Raw genomic sequence first — 13,003 nt, forward strand, 5'->3', positions numbered from 1 at the left:
GAAGATTTCAGGTTGAACGAGCGCAAAACATCAGGGCCAGTTGATGATGACTACCTGAATGATCTCACATGTAAGTCACATGTAAGTCACATGTGAAGCTGACTTGACAACTGCCCGGTGTGAAAGGAGGCTGACAGACAAACGAGGTTAGAGGATCGGAACATACAGACATCTGGGAGAAATACAGCGGCTATCTATAAGTCTAAGCGCTGATGATCAGTGACGATGATCGGAGACTCCGTTAGACTGCGTAGTTGATGTTCTCTTGAGCTGATTGGGTCACATTGCGCCACATTAGGCTTCACATCATGTCACATTGTAAGTGAGTCACGGGTATTGAGGTGAATGACATGCCATATACTATTCAGCTCAGTCGTAGCCTGTTTAACTGGAATACTCCATATAAACAATACATCTACTCTACTAACTATCTAAGTATCTTCATCCATCACTTTCATACTTCGTGTTTCTTTGGTTCCCCCCGCAGTGGGTCCACGTGTTCCTGACCGCTTCCTCCGTCAGCTCTCGACTTTCTTTCTACACAGTACTTTCGCCCTTGAGGCCTGGAGATGAACTGTTTTGCTACATCTCGCATGCACTTCTCAACATCTCATACCCCGCATTCATGGCTTCTGCGGATATTGATTGGGGTACGCTGATCAATTCAGATAAGAGCCCAGCCCCACTGCTCGAACAGCTATGTCTGGGGATCGCGCAGTTGATGGTGAGTGTTTATTGCTAAGTCTGTAGTCATCCCTAACTAACAAATTTGATAGCACTCATTTGATTCCAAGGGCACTGCTGATATCACCCCGGAGCGCCTCGCTACCTTCTACCGCAAAGTCGGCGGCAACTATGATCCTCTATTCCTCGAGACCAAGGGACAAGCCCTGTCATTCATCTACCAGTCACTGGGCTGCTTCCACAGTCTCCAGCCCTCAGCAAACCCATATGAACCCCCCTCGGTCCCCGCTCTACTTCCAAATGGCTTCGTGCGATGGCAGACCATACAACTATTGATGGATCCGGATGAGCACTCGGTGTATCTGCAGAGAGCTGTCAGTCTTTGGGACATTGCAGACGCAAATGGTGTGATCTTTCCTAAGACAATACCCCGAGATGCATTCCCTTCCGAGCCAGATCCTGAGATGCTACAGTGGCATGAAGGCGTGAGCCGGCGGCTGGAGCAAGACTTTGTCAAGAGACACACGAAGCGTGCTTCCCCGCCGGACTTTGGAACATATCACTATCATTTCAGTGGCAAGGACCCTCTGCCAGACGAAGACGATTACTTCACACGCCCCCGCGCCGTGCCGAGTCGAAACGCCACAGTCATGCCGAGCCTGATCGGCCTAGTAGCCAACGTCATCACCGCCGACATCACAGCGGAGAATATCCTGCATTCCCCGGGAAAAGAGCAGGACGGACTCGGCCAGGATTCTCCACACCAAGGGTTTCCTCTCCGCCTCCATGGGGAGGAGAACACCCACCGCGTTCGAGGGGCCGTGACCGCGCTACCTGGTACGGTCATCCCCTGAGTCCAGGCACAGCTGAGAGGCCAGCTGCCCCTGACGTGTCGTCAGATGACTCTGCCCACGAATACAGAGATCATCCAAGCACACATAGACACCGCGAGCGACGGCACCTGTCACCGCCTTCGAACAGTAACGGCAGACGCCATTCCCATGAGGCGTACACCCGCCGACCCTTCCGAGATGATTCACCGACAAGCCCTCACCGACATCGCCGGGGTCATGACAGCCACTCGTCACGGTCCAGCAAGTCTCACTCTGACACCTCTCCCAAGGTCCATAAGAGAGATCACAAGAGAGATACGCCAAAGGATCGTTCTAGATCACGAGCAGCGGGTGTGAAATTCCGTGAATCCATCTTCGGCGGTCCCTCGCCTACCCCAGTTGCTCCCGAACCACCGTTCTACAGACCACCAACTCCTCCAAGGGCAGTACCACGACACATGGGTCCCCACGCAGACGAGATGAGAAGAGGAAGCTACAGCGGCACTCCCGGTAATAGCCGACCCAGTAGCGGAGGAAGCGGATCCGAGCGACAGCGCGCGTACAGTAGTGCTGGATTCCATCATCATCCTGTTCCTGGCTGGACGAGTCCTCGGCCCTCTGCAAAACGGTATCCTGTGCCTGAGAACGGAGGATACGTTCCCTCTCGGAGGGTTCCGATATACGAATGATCTTTATGACTTATGACCCATACGTTTTATGACGCACTTTCACACGATCCAAGCATTGCATATGTTTTTCTCATTTAGCAATCTCCGGCGTCATTTGCTTTACTACCCTTAGCTTTATGCCCCATACTTCTAGTTCGGGGCCTTCTGCGTGCCTGCCAGTGCTCGCTGGTACAATCTCTTCAGCCTCCTTCAGCTTGCCCTGATCAGAGTAAAGATCCCCTAAATTATTAAATGCCCCCCATAACTCAACATTGTCACCTGAACAGTCTAGATGACAAACATAATTGGCATGTGGAAGAAGCCGTTGCTGAAGCTCTGAATAGTCCTTCCTCCTTGCACTGGGCACAGAGTATCCAAAAGATATCAGTACCAGCTCATTAAATTGCATCTAATTTACATGTTTGTCTATTTTGGCAACATGATGGCACCAGTCTTGTACCACTGGATGCATCGCATAGCTTCCTCTTGTTGCTTACTCTTAAAAAGAGAGGATCCGATGAGAGACTTCACCCTAAGTTTGAACTCGAGACCGCTTGATATAACTTTTGTGGCCCAGTTCGGGATGTTTGAGCTGTGAAGGCTACTCTTCAGTGACTCGTACCAGATATCTCGATTATCAAATACGCTTGGATTCTTAGTTGTCGCGAAAGCATTAATAGGGTAGGAGCTTAAGTCTGTAAAGGGCGTCAGTTAAACGCTCGAAATTATAACGAGAAATGGACGCTCTAATGAACATAGTGGAAAGGCAGGCAGTTGAACATGAGCCAGAATATTTGTACTAAGGCTTGGCCTTCGGTAACCCGACAGCTGTCAAAAATACATGTAGATTAAACGAGCGTGTCCACGATCTATTCTGCCTCTTTCCGTGGTACAAAATTTGTAGTTATATCGCTTCCGAGGCTAACAGAGCCTCTTTTGCATCCAAAATCCTTTCATAGACGCCTTCCCTTGACATTAGAATCGTTCTTTTCAGGACTTTCACCAAGGAACTTACCAGAAAGTGGCCAGCGGGCTCGTAGGTGCCGAAGTAACCATCTTAACATAGTTATGCTCTCTCTGATCTCTGCCGACGGGTTTCCTTTCCCAATAGTCAAAAGCGCCGAAAGACCTTGATATACAACTCCTACCAGAAGAAATGTACACTGGCCCTGCCCTAAGTCCACCAGATAAGATCCTTGCTGGATTCCAAACGCAATTCGGCAAAGCGTGTCGAGGGCATTATGAGTCTCGACATATGTATGCTGCTGCGCCTCTTGTTGAGATCGTATATTCAACTGCTGCCAGTAATGTTCTTGGAGGAGGAAGACGCCGCTGCCATGAATGGGTAAGCTTTTGAGTTTTCTCCTTTTGAGCGGCTTAGCAACGTCTTTCTGCCAGTGCTTACCTGTAAGCAATCAGGCTTTGGCAGCAGAAGGGTAGCCTGCGGACTGTGACTTCCATTTCATTAGCACGAACTAGGGCTTCGAATGTGCGACATAGTTGTGCTGTCTCCGATGATAGGCTGGTCTTGCTGAGGTCAATAGAGACTGCAGAAAAGGATCTGATGGTAGCGAGAGCCTGGCTGATCAGGTACGTCGCCTGAGCTAGTCTGCCGAAATGGCCAATTTTGAATACGAACCCCTGGGATATGGGGACCGCATCCTCCGGCTCCGAGGTCTATAATATCCAAATCAGAACACTTAGACTTGCAGTAGAGGAAGAGAAATGGTTCTGACCGCGTCGTAGAACTTATCATCGTCGACCGGGAGAAAATCTTCAAATACGGGATCCTCTGTCGCCAAGACCCGAGCAGGATTTGTGAAGTTTAAGAATCTGTATTCCAAATGCGTCAGTTTGGTTATATGCGAGGATCACAATTTCCCCGAATGACCAGTAGAAGGAAATTGTATAGGAAGTGACGGACCGGTCCAGGTTTAAGATAGCCCACCAAACCCTTCGCTTCTCCTCAATCTCCATCCAAGACGCTGTGCGATTATGCTCTCCACCCAACCTAGATTTATTGATCTTGTCCAGACCCATGGCGATACCATAACGGGCACAACCTCCGACTGTCAAATAAGCTGCAGGGTAGATCGCATCACCGATCTCAAAAGCCGCAATGAATATAGCGGCCTGTAAAACTTGAACACACAAGTCTCCTGTACTCTCCACTTCGGAGTAGAATTTCTTGATTGATCGATACAACGAGATCCGTTTTCGGCCTTCATCGTCATTTACTGGCAAGCAGCACAGCTTCATGCACAGATTTAGCAAGACTGTTGGACGTCGGGATGGTGATAACGGATTGAGTACGGCGGCTAAGTGACGCTTCCGACTGACGATAGGCAACCATGTCATCTGGAAGAACTTGCTGGCTGTCTCCAGAACCTGCTGGCTATCGCCTAGGTGCAAGGAAACTTCGTCCGGAATGTCTAGGTCCAGGCGAGGAATTTCTAACCCAGCCTCACGGAAGAGATCGGGTGCGAGGAAACTAATGGCAGCGTTCACAGCAAACGAAGAAGTAGACGAGACGGGCTGAAACTGGGATACATTACTGCTTTGTGCTACGACAGGCTCCGCATGAGCTGAATTGGAATCATCGCCTGATTCTGATCCATGGACACCGCAGGGAGGCGAGGCAGCACGTTGGCCGCGTCTGTGGGGGTAGCTGCACTTCAAGCCTTTTTTGATACACAGCTGACATGTTGGCAGATTCTTGTCACATCTTCGTTTACTGCGGCGACAAAAGAAACAGGACGCGAGAGCATGAGACGTCATGATGGGTCATAACATTTGATGTTTGTTACGGAGCTTTCGGTGTTTGCGGAGGTTTGCGGGTGTAGTATCAAGTACTCCGTAGTTATAGCTAGTTAGTTGGTGACTGGACATTAGTAATTGCACCCCGTTTGGCCACCACCTAGCTCAACACTACTACCGCCTGCCTAAAACGAAGATCATGATTTTCATTATTTGATAAAAAGGCACTTATTCTAATCGGGGTTGCGGGCATCTGCGGGGAACTTGCGGACATCTGCGGATATTGCGGACATCTGGGGATACTGCGGACATCTGTGCTGCGGACATTCATGTGGAATTTGTTAAGATAAAATATATCCATTCACTCTTAAGTTTTATATTTATAATCTGTAGTCAAGGCTATAAGTATCCCGTACTTCTCGAGAAGTCTTTAATTCAAATCATCGCCTTCTTAAGTTCCTCCTTTCAAAGCTCCTCAAACCCATTCTCAACTTCAACATGTCCAAGCTTATTGTCGTCACCGGCGCAACTGGCATGCAGGGATCAGGCGTCATCGACGCCCTGTCCGCAAACCCCGACTGGAAAATTCGAGGTCTTACACGAGACACCAACAGCGAAAAGGCCAAGGCGCTCGTCCATCGTGGTATCGAGATGGTAGCCGCCACCTTTGACGACGAAGACAGCCTCGAAGATGCCTTTATTGGCGCCAATGCCATCTTCGCAGTTACCGATTTCTACGAACCCTTCATGAAAGGAGTCGGCCCGGAAAATGCCATGCAAATCGAGTATGACCGAGGCGTGAAATTGGCCCGTGCAGCTGCTAAGACAACCACTCTCGAAACCTACTTCTGGAGCACCCTACCCGCTGCGAGCGACTTGAGTAACGGCGAGGTGAAAGTCCCGCATTTTGATGGCAAGGGAGCTATCGATGCATACATCAAGAATGACCCGGTATTGAACGCCAAGACGATCTTTCTCATGACGGGCTTTTATGCATCTAATTTTGGCCTTCCGCCCTTCAACCCCGTTTACTCGGTATGGACTTCACCCTTTCTTTCCCCTCTGCCGAAGTTGCTTTTTGGCTAATATTCTACAATAATAGAAGCCAGCAGGACAATATATCCTTGCCCTCCCAGCGAAGTCTTCGTCTTATATTCCCTCACTAGGCCCAGTGAACAACATCGGCATTACCGTCAGTGGTCTTCTCCAACACCCATATCCCAAGGCAGCGAGTGGTTGCAAGGGAGGTCGATATGTCCATGTCACAACTGGAAAGTACCAATTCCAGGAATATTTCTCGAAATGGGCCGAGATTGCAGGCAAGGGGAAGCTTCAGGTTCTATCAGTCCCATTCGAGCAATATGAAGCGCTTCACGGCATATGGGGAACTGAAATGGGTCTTATGATGAAGTTCTGGGAAGTGGCTGGAGCCCCGAAAATGTGGGAAACAGTCGGGGAGGGAGATGTTATGCTTGATGCTTGTGAGCTCGAGGGCGTCAAGGATCGTTTGGTCAGTACTGAGGACTTTTGGAGACAGGCGGATTGGAGTCAGATTTAAGATTCCTATATATAGTTCTCGTAGGTTGAACTCCCGCTGGTGTCCCACACCTCACTGACAACATGTAACGATCACTCAGCTAGAACATACAATCAATAGAACATTCATAGTAGGTCTTGACCTGCTGTGAGTCTCCAAGAAAGTTATTATCGCTTCAACTTAATATCAACGAGTGCTAATATAATGAGATTTTAGTTCCGGGTCCTTACCGGGCTATGGGACGGCTGGTTAATTTCACTTATAATTCCAAGAAAAGTCAGGAATACTTCCGGAGTGAACACTCTATCGCGTTGCTCTTGGAGATTCCTTGGTCTCAACCTTTTCCTCGCGATCTAGATAGATCGTCACGTATATGATACACGGGGCATGTAAATTAGATATAGAAAGAGACTAGTACACGCGACGGTAGATTCGAGCATCCACTTCACTTAGATTCAAAATATGAGCTTCATTCCACAAGACTATTCTCTGCGATACTGCTCAGGACACAACGGCGAGCTGGCTTCGAACAGGCACGTTCTCCTCCATTCCCTGCTCTGGGAATCCCGACACATTGACACCATTCCGGAAAAGGAGACAATGTGTCGAGCCACCGAAATGGAACATACCGATCTCATCACCCTTCTCCACTCGATCACCCTCCTTGACGGTGATATCACAGGTCGAGACCTCCGCCATACCAACTCCAATAAACGCCATCAGCCCAATGGCCGGCTCATCCGCTTCGATGAAAATGAGTGCACGCGTAGCAGTTGAGGTAATATACCCCTGTGAAGTAACTTGGCCTGCCATATCAATCTCCTGTTTCGTGGCGTCTGGATTTCCAACTCCTTCGAAAAGAGGCTCTGAATAATATGTCCCGTCAACGACATAAGCCTTCACAACCTTCCCACGGACCGGCGAATGCCACCGGTGATAGCTCAAAGCATTGAGGAAAGCCTGGTAAACAGTCCCACCAACAAACTGCTCCGCAAGGGGATCACGCGCCAGCATATCCAACACCGAATAAGGCTGACTCTTAATCCAGAACTGGTCACGAGCATTAACATGACGGGCCAATCGATATGGTCTTGACTCGCAGGCATTAGCGATGACCTTTCCGTTATCCGGCTCCGCAACAGGCCGTATTCCCTCCCTGAACACACGCGTGAAGAAGTGGTCCCACGACTTGAAACCATGATTCGGCTTCGAAGGATCACACTCAAACAAGTCATGGAACTGTAGATTCGTAGCAGCCGTACGTCCAATCTTCGCGATAGCCGTCAGATCCCGACGTCCCGTCTCCCCAAACCATCCCTCCGAGGAATCATTCAGCACATCTGCCGAAGCAGGCGAGGCCAGGAACTCACCCCAGACGTTCAAGATCTTCTTGAGCATCTTGTTGATATCCGGATCCAGGAATGCCGCATATCCGCTAGGTGTACCCATAGGCCAGTCGAGCACTGCGTTGATGGGCAATCCGACTAAACCGACCCGGTGCGACTTATCGGTCCATGAAGGCGCGCTAGTGATCAGGTGGTTAAGGACACGGAGGAAGTGGTGGTAGTCGCGGATCTCTGGGTTTCCGGTTGGGTCGTGGCCGTATCGATTTTGGTGGGGGACTTCGTCGAACATGGATGTTATGAGCATGTATATGCGGGTGTTGGATTCGATGAGATGTTGGAATTCTTGGAGGACTGGGTGGAGTGGTTTTTGTGTGTCGTTGACTGTTTTGATTACATCGCCGAGCCATTTTTTGTGCGCTTTGTGATCTGCTGGCATCCAGTTGCCGACACTTTGCATTGTTAATGGCGGTCGTAGAAGAAAAGAATGGATGTCTTACTTGTGAAGGTGGTGTGCAGAGCTATTGTGTGCCATGTTGAGGATCTCTTTGATGAGGGGTTATTGCGGTAATGTTCAGATCGTGAACTGTGTAGTTTTGAAGTATAGAAAGGATGTTGTGTGAATTGGTGAGTGTTTCCAGAAGCACCTGAGGTCATACACAATCTTGGCGGTCATCTGGCTATCTTATGACCCTGTGAAACTACTGTGTAACACAGTACTGTAGTTAGCTCATTATTTGGTTACATCAGTATGACGGATAGGCATAAATCAGACACCTTCAAGTGGAGGATGTGGATGTTTGTTCACTTTGTCAAAAGGCTTGTTTAGATGTGGATCTCAGGCCTGGTGATGTCATCTTCTACTGCTGTAACTACGACCATCCTAGATTATTTTGTCAGGAAAGACCTTTGATGTGGTTACACAGTACTAGAGTAGGTGGTGATCCGGATCGAAAAGATTGAATGATCTGTAGGTATTCCATATTCAACTACGTACTGGACTAGCTCTGATGTTGAGGCTGTCGTCCACTTTCGCGCTTCAAAATAGGTATTGCCTTATAAAGGCTAAAAGTGGTGACGAATTCTATATTGGTAAGATGGCCGAGTTGGTCTAAGGCGCCAGGTTAAGGTACACCTTGACTCCAAACTAGCAATAGTTTCCTGGTCTCGCAAGAGGCGTGGGTTCGAATCCCACTCTTATCATTCTCTTTTTGCTTTGTGTTTGTTCACCCCCTTGGAAAAGTGGCCCTTGAAATTACAATTATTCTGCTTTGTAGGATACTCGACCTCCAGCTGATCGTAGTGCTCGGTGAAACCAATTGGTCCTGATGTCTCAAACGTGTTCTTGCAAGATCCGATTGAGATCGTCGCCTGAAAAACCAGGCAATATATGTGGCGGAGAGCGGTGAGGCTCCACCAAATCGAAAAAAATTGGCTCTAACACAGATCAAGTAGGCGGTGTGTCCGTCCTACTCCCGATCTGAAAATTTCCCACGGCCATCTTCAATTCTTCATCTCCAACATCTTCTACATTTCCTTCCGTTGCAACTACACGGCCGTGATCCACCGAGTGAGCCATTTCTTTTCAAGATCTGGTGTTTGAATATCCAACTACAACCTCAAAAATGGCCGAAGACTCCAGCGCCGCGTGGCCCATTGCCGACGAGACTCTTGCCCAGAGCCTCCTCGATCTCGTGCAGCAGGCTGCGCACTACCGTCAGTTGAAGAAGGTGCGTTTCCCTTGGGATTAAAATGGCCGATAGAATCAAGCTAACTTCTCTTTTAGGGTGCCAACGAGTGCACCAAGTCTCTCAACCGCGGTACCTCCGAGCTCGTGATCATGGCCGCTGATACCAGCCCTCTTGCCATCGTCCTGCACTTGCCCCTCCTCGCTGAGGACAAGAACGTAAGTCAAGGCCCTTTCAACAGTTGCGCGAAGAATTCAAACTCATCATTGAATCCAGGTTCCCTACGTCTACGTCCCCAGCAAGATGGCTCTCGGCCGTGCCACCGGTGTTTCCCGTCCCGTCATCGCTGCCTCCATCACCACCAACGAGGCCAGTGACCTGACCGCTCAGATCCGTGCCATCAAGAACCAGGTCGAGCGTCTCATGATCTAAGATGTTGTATTGGGCATGATTGGGTGGAGAATTGGACAGAAAAGTGAGCTATGGAGGGCTTTCACCTTCGGTGGTGGATTTCTTCTGATATATGGGGACTTCTGCTACTGAAGGCCCTGACTAGTTTGCTTGGCTTTTTATGCTATTTTGCAGATATAGCTTGGACAATTTAGACATCCTGAACTTTGAACGAATCTTGTAGTCTCGACCTCTAGCAGTCCAGGGCACTTCAATACCTAGCCTCTTATCCGGGTTGCGAATATGGGGTGGTGAAGAAGTGAAAAGGATGGTATGAAAGCGTGGAAATAAAAGGTTATGTGCACGCATCCAACCCTAAACGGAAGGCGCGACACCTGCACTTTCTTCGAAGACAGGAGACCTACAGCTTCTTATCACGGGATCTTGTGACATGAATCCAAGTCCTTGAGGTCTCTAGTTTTTGAATAATACAAACATCGATAGCCATGGATTCAAATAAACACCCAGCACATCACTGTACATTGTATGGAGTAACAGCCACAAAGACGGACAACCATATGCTGCCTATGGCCCTATGCCTAGCAGACGTAGTGAATCGGACATAATCCCTTAATCGTTGCACGGTATTCGGCATCTTCTCCACCTCACTTTCGCTTGATCATACTTAGGTAGGTAACGGGTTTTATTCGCCTACCGGGCTGATGATATACGCAGTATTTAGGTGGTGATTAACGAGAGCAAAGCTGATAGGTCACTCTCAACCGATAACTAGATGGCATATACTACCTCCAGCTCACACTGGAGATTTGAAGCAACCTCACAAATGGGCGGGCAGTCTAGCACGCAAGACACACAGGGGCGTTTGCGACGAAGAGCCTTGATTAATTGTCGTGAAGTTGAAAATTGAAATGATATGGGTTCTTCGCTAATGCTCAGCAACAAGGGCCACGAGAATGTGACCAATGTCATGATTCATTTGGGTGTGGTTGCTTCCTAGCTAGTAGCAAGAACTATCGTCTATCGTTCGTCACCGTGTTTGTCGTCCCTAGTAACTGACAAATAATTACTTTGATTATTCTTGCAGCGTGGTTAGATGGATGCTAATCACGTGATAGGTCACGATGCTCAAATTCAAAAGGCCTCTTAACACAGTAAACTCTAAGCAGAGAGTGTACCCGCATATATCATCCAATACTCCCTCATAGAGTTCGTTGCCCCAGGGGCCAGCTTGAGCAGGCATAGATGCTCATATAAAGCAAGAATTCCCCGTCTCAAATGGGGAAGTGGTCGATCATGACTTCCCTCCACTGGGGCTGACACAACACCACCCGCCGGTCACGCCATTGAGTCGTCCAATTACAATACAGCAACAGCAGCCAAACCCACTTAGTCAAGTCCCGTATGGGGGCCCGGACACTGATCTAACAAGATAGTATACTGGTTTTGCTTTGCAAGGTTACAATGACAATGTAGGCACGCTATAAGATCTGCCCCTGGTCTCCTGGTCTCTGCCCGACTTCCTCCTCCCTACCCCTTACAAGATGCCAGAAGCCCCCAAGTCGCCTGGCCTCGAGCCATCGACGACAGAGACCGCGACTATCGCGCAACATGACGATCCCGACGCCACGTACAAGGCCAAGGCCGAGATTCTCAACGACGCGATCCAAACCATCGGCATGGGCCGCTACCAATGGCAGCTCTTCGTGGTCATCGGATTCGGCTGGGCGAGCGACAACCTTTGGCCCATCGTGACCTCCTTGATTCTCCCCGCAGTCACAAACGAATTCCACCCCTCGAAAGCGCCGCTGTTAACACTGGCGCAGAATATCGGGCTGTTGGTCGGGGCTGTGTTCTGGGGGTTCGGATGCGATGTCTTCGGTCGCCGATGGGCGTTCAACCTGACAATCGGAATCACGGCCCTGTTCGGTCTGGTCGCGGCGGGATCGCCTAATTTCGCGGCTATATGTGCATTTGCGGCCTTGTGGTCTGTTGGCGTCGGTGGGAACCTGCCTGTTGATTCGGCTATCTTTCTCGAGTTCTTGCCTGGATCCCATCAGTATCTTCTGACGGTTTTGTCCATTGACTGGGCTTTCGCCCAGGTTATCGTCAATCTGATTGGTTGGCCACTGCTTGGGTACAGGACTTGTGAATCTGCAGACGGTTGTACGAAGGCTGATAACATGGGATGGCGATACTTTATGATCGCGGTGGGCGGCCTCTCTATACTCATGTTTGTGAGCCGCTTTGTCTTTTTCAAGATTTTTGAGTCACCCAAATACCTCATGGGGAAGGGGAAAAATCAGCAGGCTGTGGAGGTCGTCCACGAGGTCGCTAGGAGAAATGGAAAGACGTCCGAATTGACTCAGGATGATCTTGAGACCTGGGACCAGGGTGAGATACAGCAGCTCAGCGCGACAAACATCGTCCGTCTGCGGCTAGAGAGTGTACGGTTCGATCACGTCCGCGCCCTCTTCGACACCCCTAAGCGGGCATGGTCTACCACTTTGGTCATCCTAGTATGGGCCTTTATCGGTCTTGGCTTCCCACTATACAACGCATTCCTCCCTTTCATTCAGCAATCCCGTGGCGCCGAATTCGGCGATGGGTCGACATACATCACCTACCGGAACTCATTGATCATAGCGGTGATGGGAATCCCAGGCTGTCTCCTCGGCGGAATCCTAGTCGAATTACCACGGTTCGGCCGGAAGGGCGCATTGAGTGTTTCGACAGCCGTGACTGGAGCATTCCTTCTAGCGTCAACAACAGCGACCACATCCAACGCGCTGCTGGGCTGGAACTGCGCTTTCAATTTCATGAGCAGTCTCATGTACGCCGTGCTGTACGCATACACGCCTGAGATCTTCCTGACCAAAGATCGTGGCACGGGCAATGCATTGGCCGCGTCTGCGAATCGGATCTTCGGCATCATGGCTCCCATTATTGCCATGTTCGCTGATCTCACCACTCCCGTGCCTGTCTATGTGAGCGGGGCGCTGTTTATAACGGCAGGCATACTTGTACTTCTTATGCCGTATGAGTCTCGTGGGAAGGCGAGCTTGTAACTTGGTGATGCATTTGT

The 13,003-nt window shown here is 49.6% G+C and overlaps 6 protein-coding genes across 6 annotated transcripts; 4 read left to right on the top strand and 2 right to left on the bottom strand.

Moving 5' to 3' along the window:
- Positions 1-625: 625 nt before the first annotated feature.
- Positions 626-2,206, top strand: N7515_009021 (uncharacterized protein; the record flags this gene model as incomplete). The annotated part of the gene is made up of 3 exons (XM_056669765.1): positions 626-724; positions 777-1,521; positions 1,584-2,206. The coding sequence occupies 3 exons, from the start codon at positions 626-628 to the stop codon at positions 2,204-2,206; spliced, it is 1,467 nt and encodes a 488-aa protein (XP_056517564.1).
- Positions 2,207-3,961: 1,755 nt separating this feature from the next.
- Positions 3,962-4,963, bottom strand: N7515_009022 (Zn(II)2Cys6 transcription factor; the record flags this gene model as incomplete). The annotated part of the gene is made up of 1 exon (XM_056669766.1): positions 3,962-4,963. One exon carries the CDS (start codon positions 4,961-4,963, stop codon positions 3,962-3,964), a length of 1,002 nt encoding a protein of 333 aa, XP_056517565.1.
- Positions 4,964-5,440: 477 nt separating this feature from the next.
- N7515_009023 (uncharacterized protein) lies at positions 5,441-6,500 on the top strand (the record flags this gene model as incomplete). The annotated part of the gene is made up of 2 exons (XM_056669767.1): positions 5,441-5,977; positions 6,045-6,500. The coding sequence occupies 2 exons, from the start codon at positions 5,441-5,443 to the stop codon at positions 6,498-6,500; spliced, it is 993 nt and encodes a 330-aa protein (XP_056517566.1).
- A 480-nt stretch (positions 6,501-6,980) lies between these two features.
- Positions 6,981-8,357, bottom strand: N7515_009024 (uncharacterized protein; the record flags this gene model as incomplete). Its single annotated transcript, XM_056669768.1, has 2 exons — positions 6,981-8,274; positions 8,323-8,357. The coding sequence occupies 2 exons, from the start codon at positions 8,355-8,357 to the stop codon at positions 6,981-6,983; spliced, it is 1,329 nt and encodes a 442-aa protein (XP_056517567.1).
- Positions 8,358-9,447: 1,090 nt separating this feature from the next.
- On the top strand, positions 9,448-9,942 carry N7515_009025 (uncharacterized protein; the record flags this gene model as incomplete). Its single annotated transcript, XM_056669769.1, has 3 exons — positions 9,448-9,552; positions 9,609-9,728; positions 9,787-9,942. The coding sequence occupies 3 exons, from the start codon at positions 9,448-9,450 to the stop codon at positions 9,940-9,942; spliced, it is 381 nt and encodes a 126-aa protein (XP_056517568.1).
- Positions 9,943-11,462: 1,520 nt separating this feature from the next.
- N7515_009026 (putative sugar transporter) lies at positions 11,463-12,986 on the top strand (the record flags this gene model as incomplete). Its single annotated transcript, XM_056669770.1, has 1 exon — positions 11,463-12,986. The coding sequence occupies one exon, from the start codon at positions 11,463-11,465 to the stop codon at positions 12,984-12,986; it is 1,524 nt and encodes a 507-aa protein (XP_056517569.1).
- Positions 12,987-13,003: the final 17 nt, after the last annotated feature.

The sequence above is a fragment of the Penicillium bovifimosum genome, assembly GCF_028826915.1.
Source record: "Penicillium bovifimosum strain IBT 22155 chromosome Unknown utg000007l_segment0_segment0, whole genome shotgun sequence".
NCBI lineage: Eukaryota > Fungi > Ascomycota > Eurotiomycetes > Eurotiales > Aspergillaceae > Penicillium > Penicillium bovifimosum.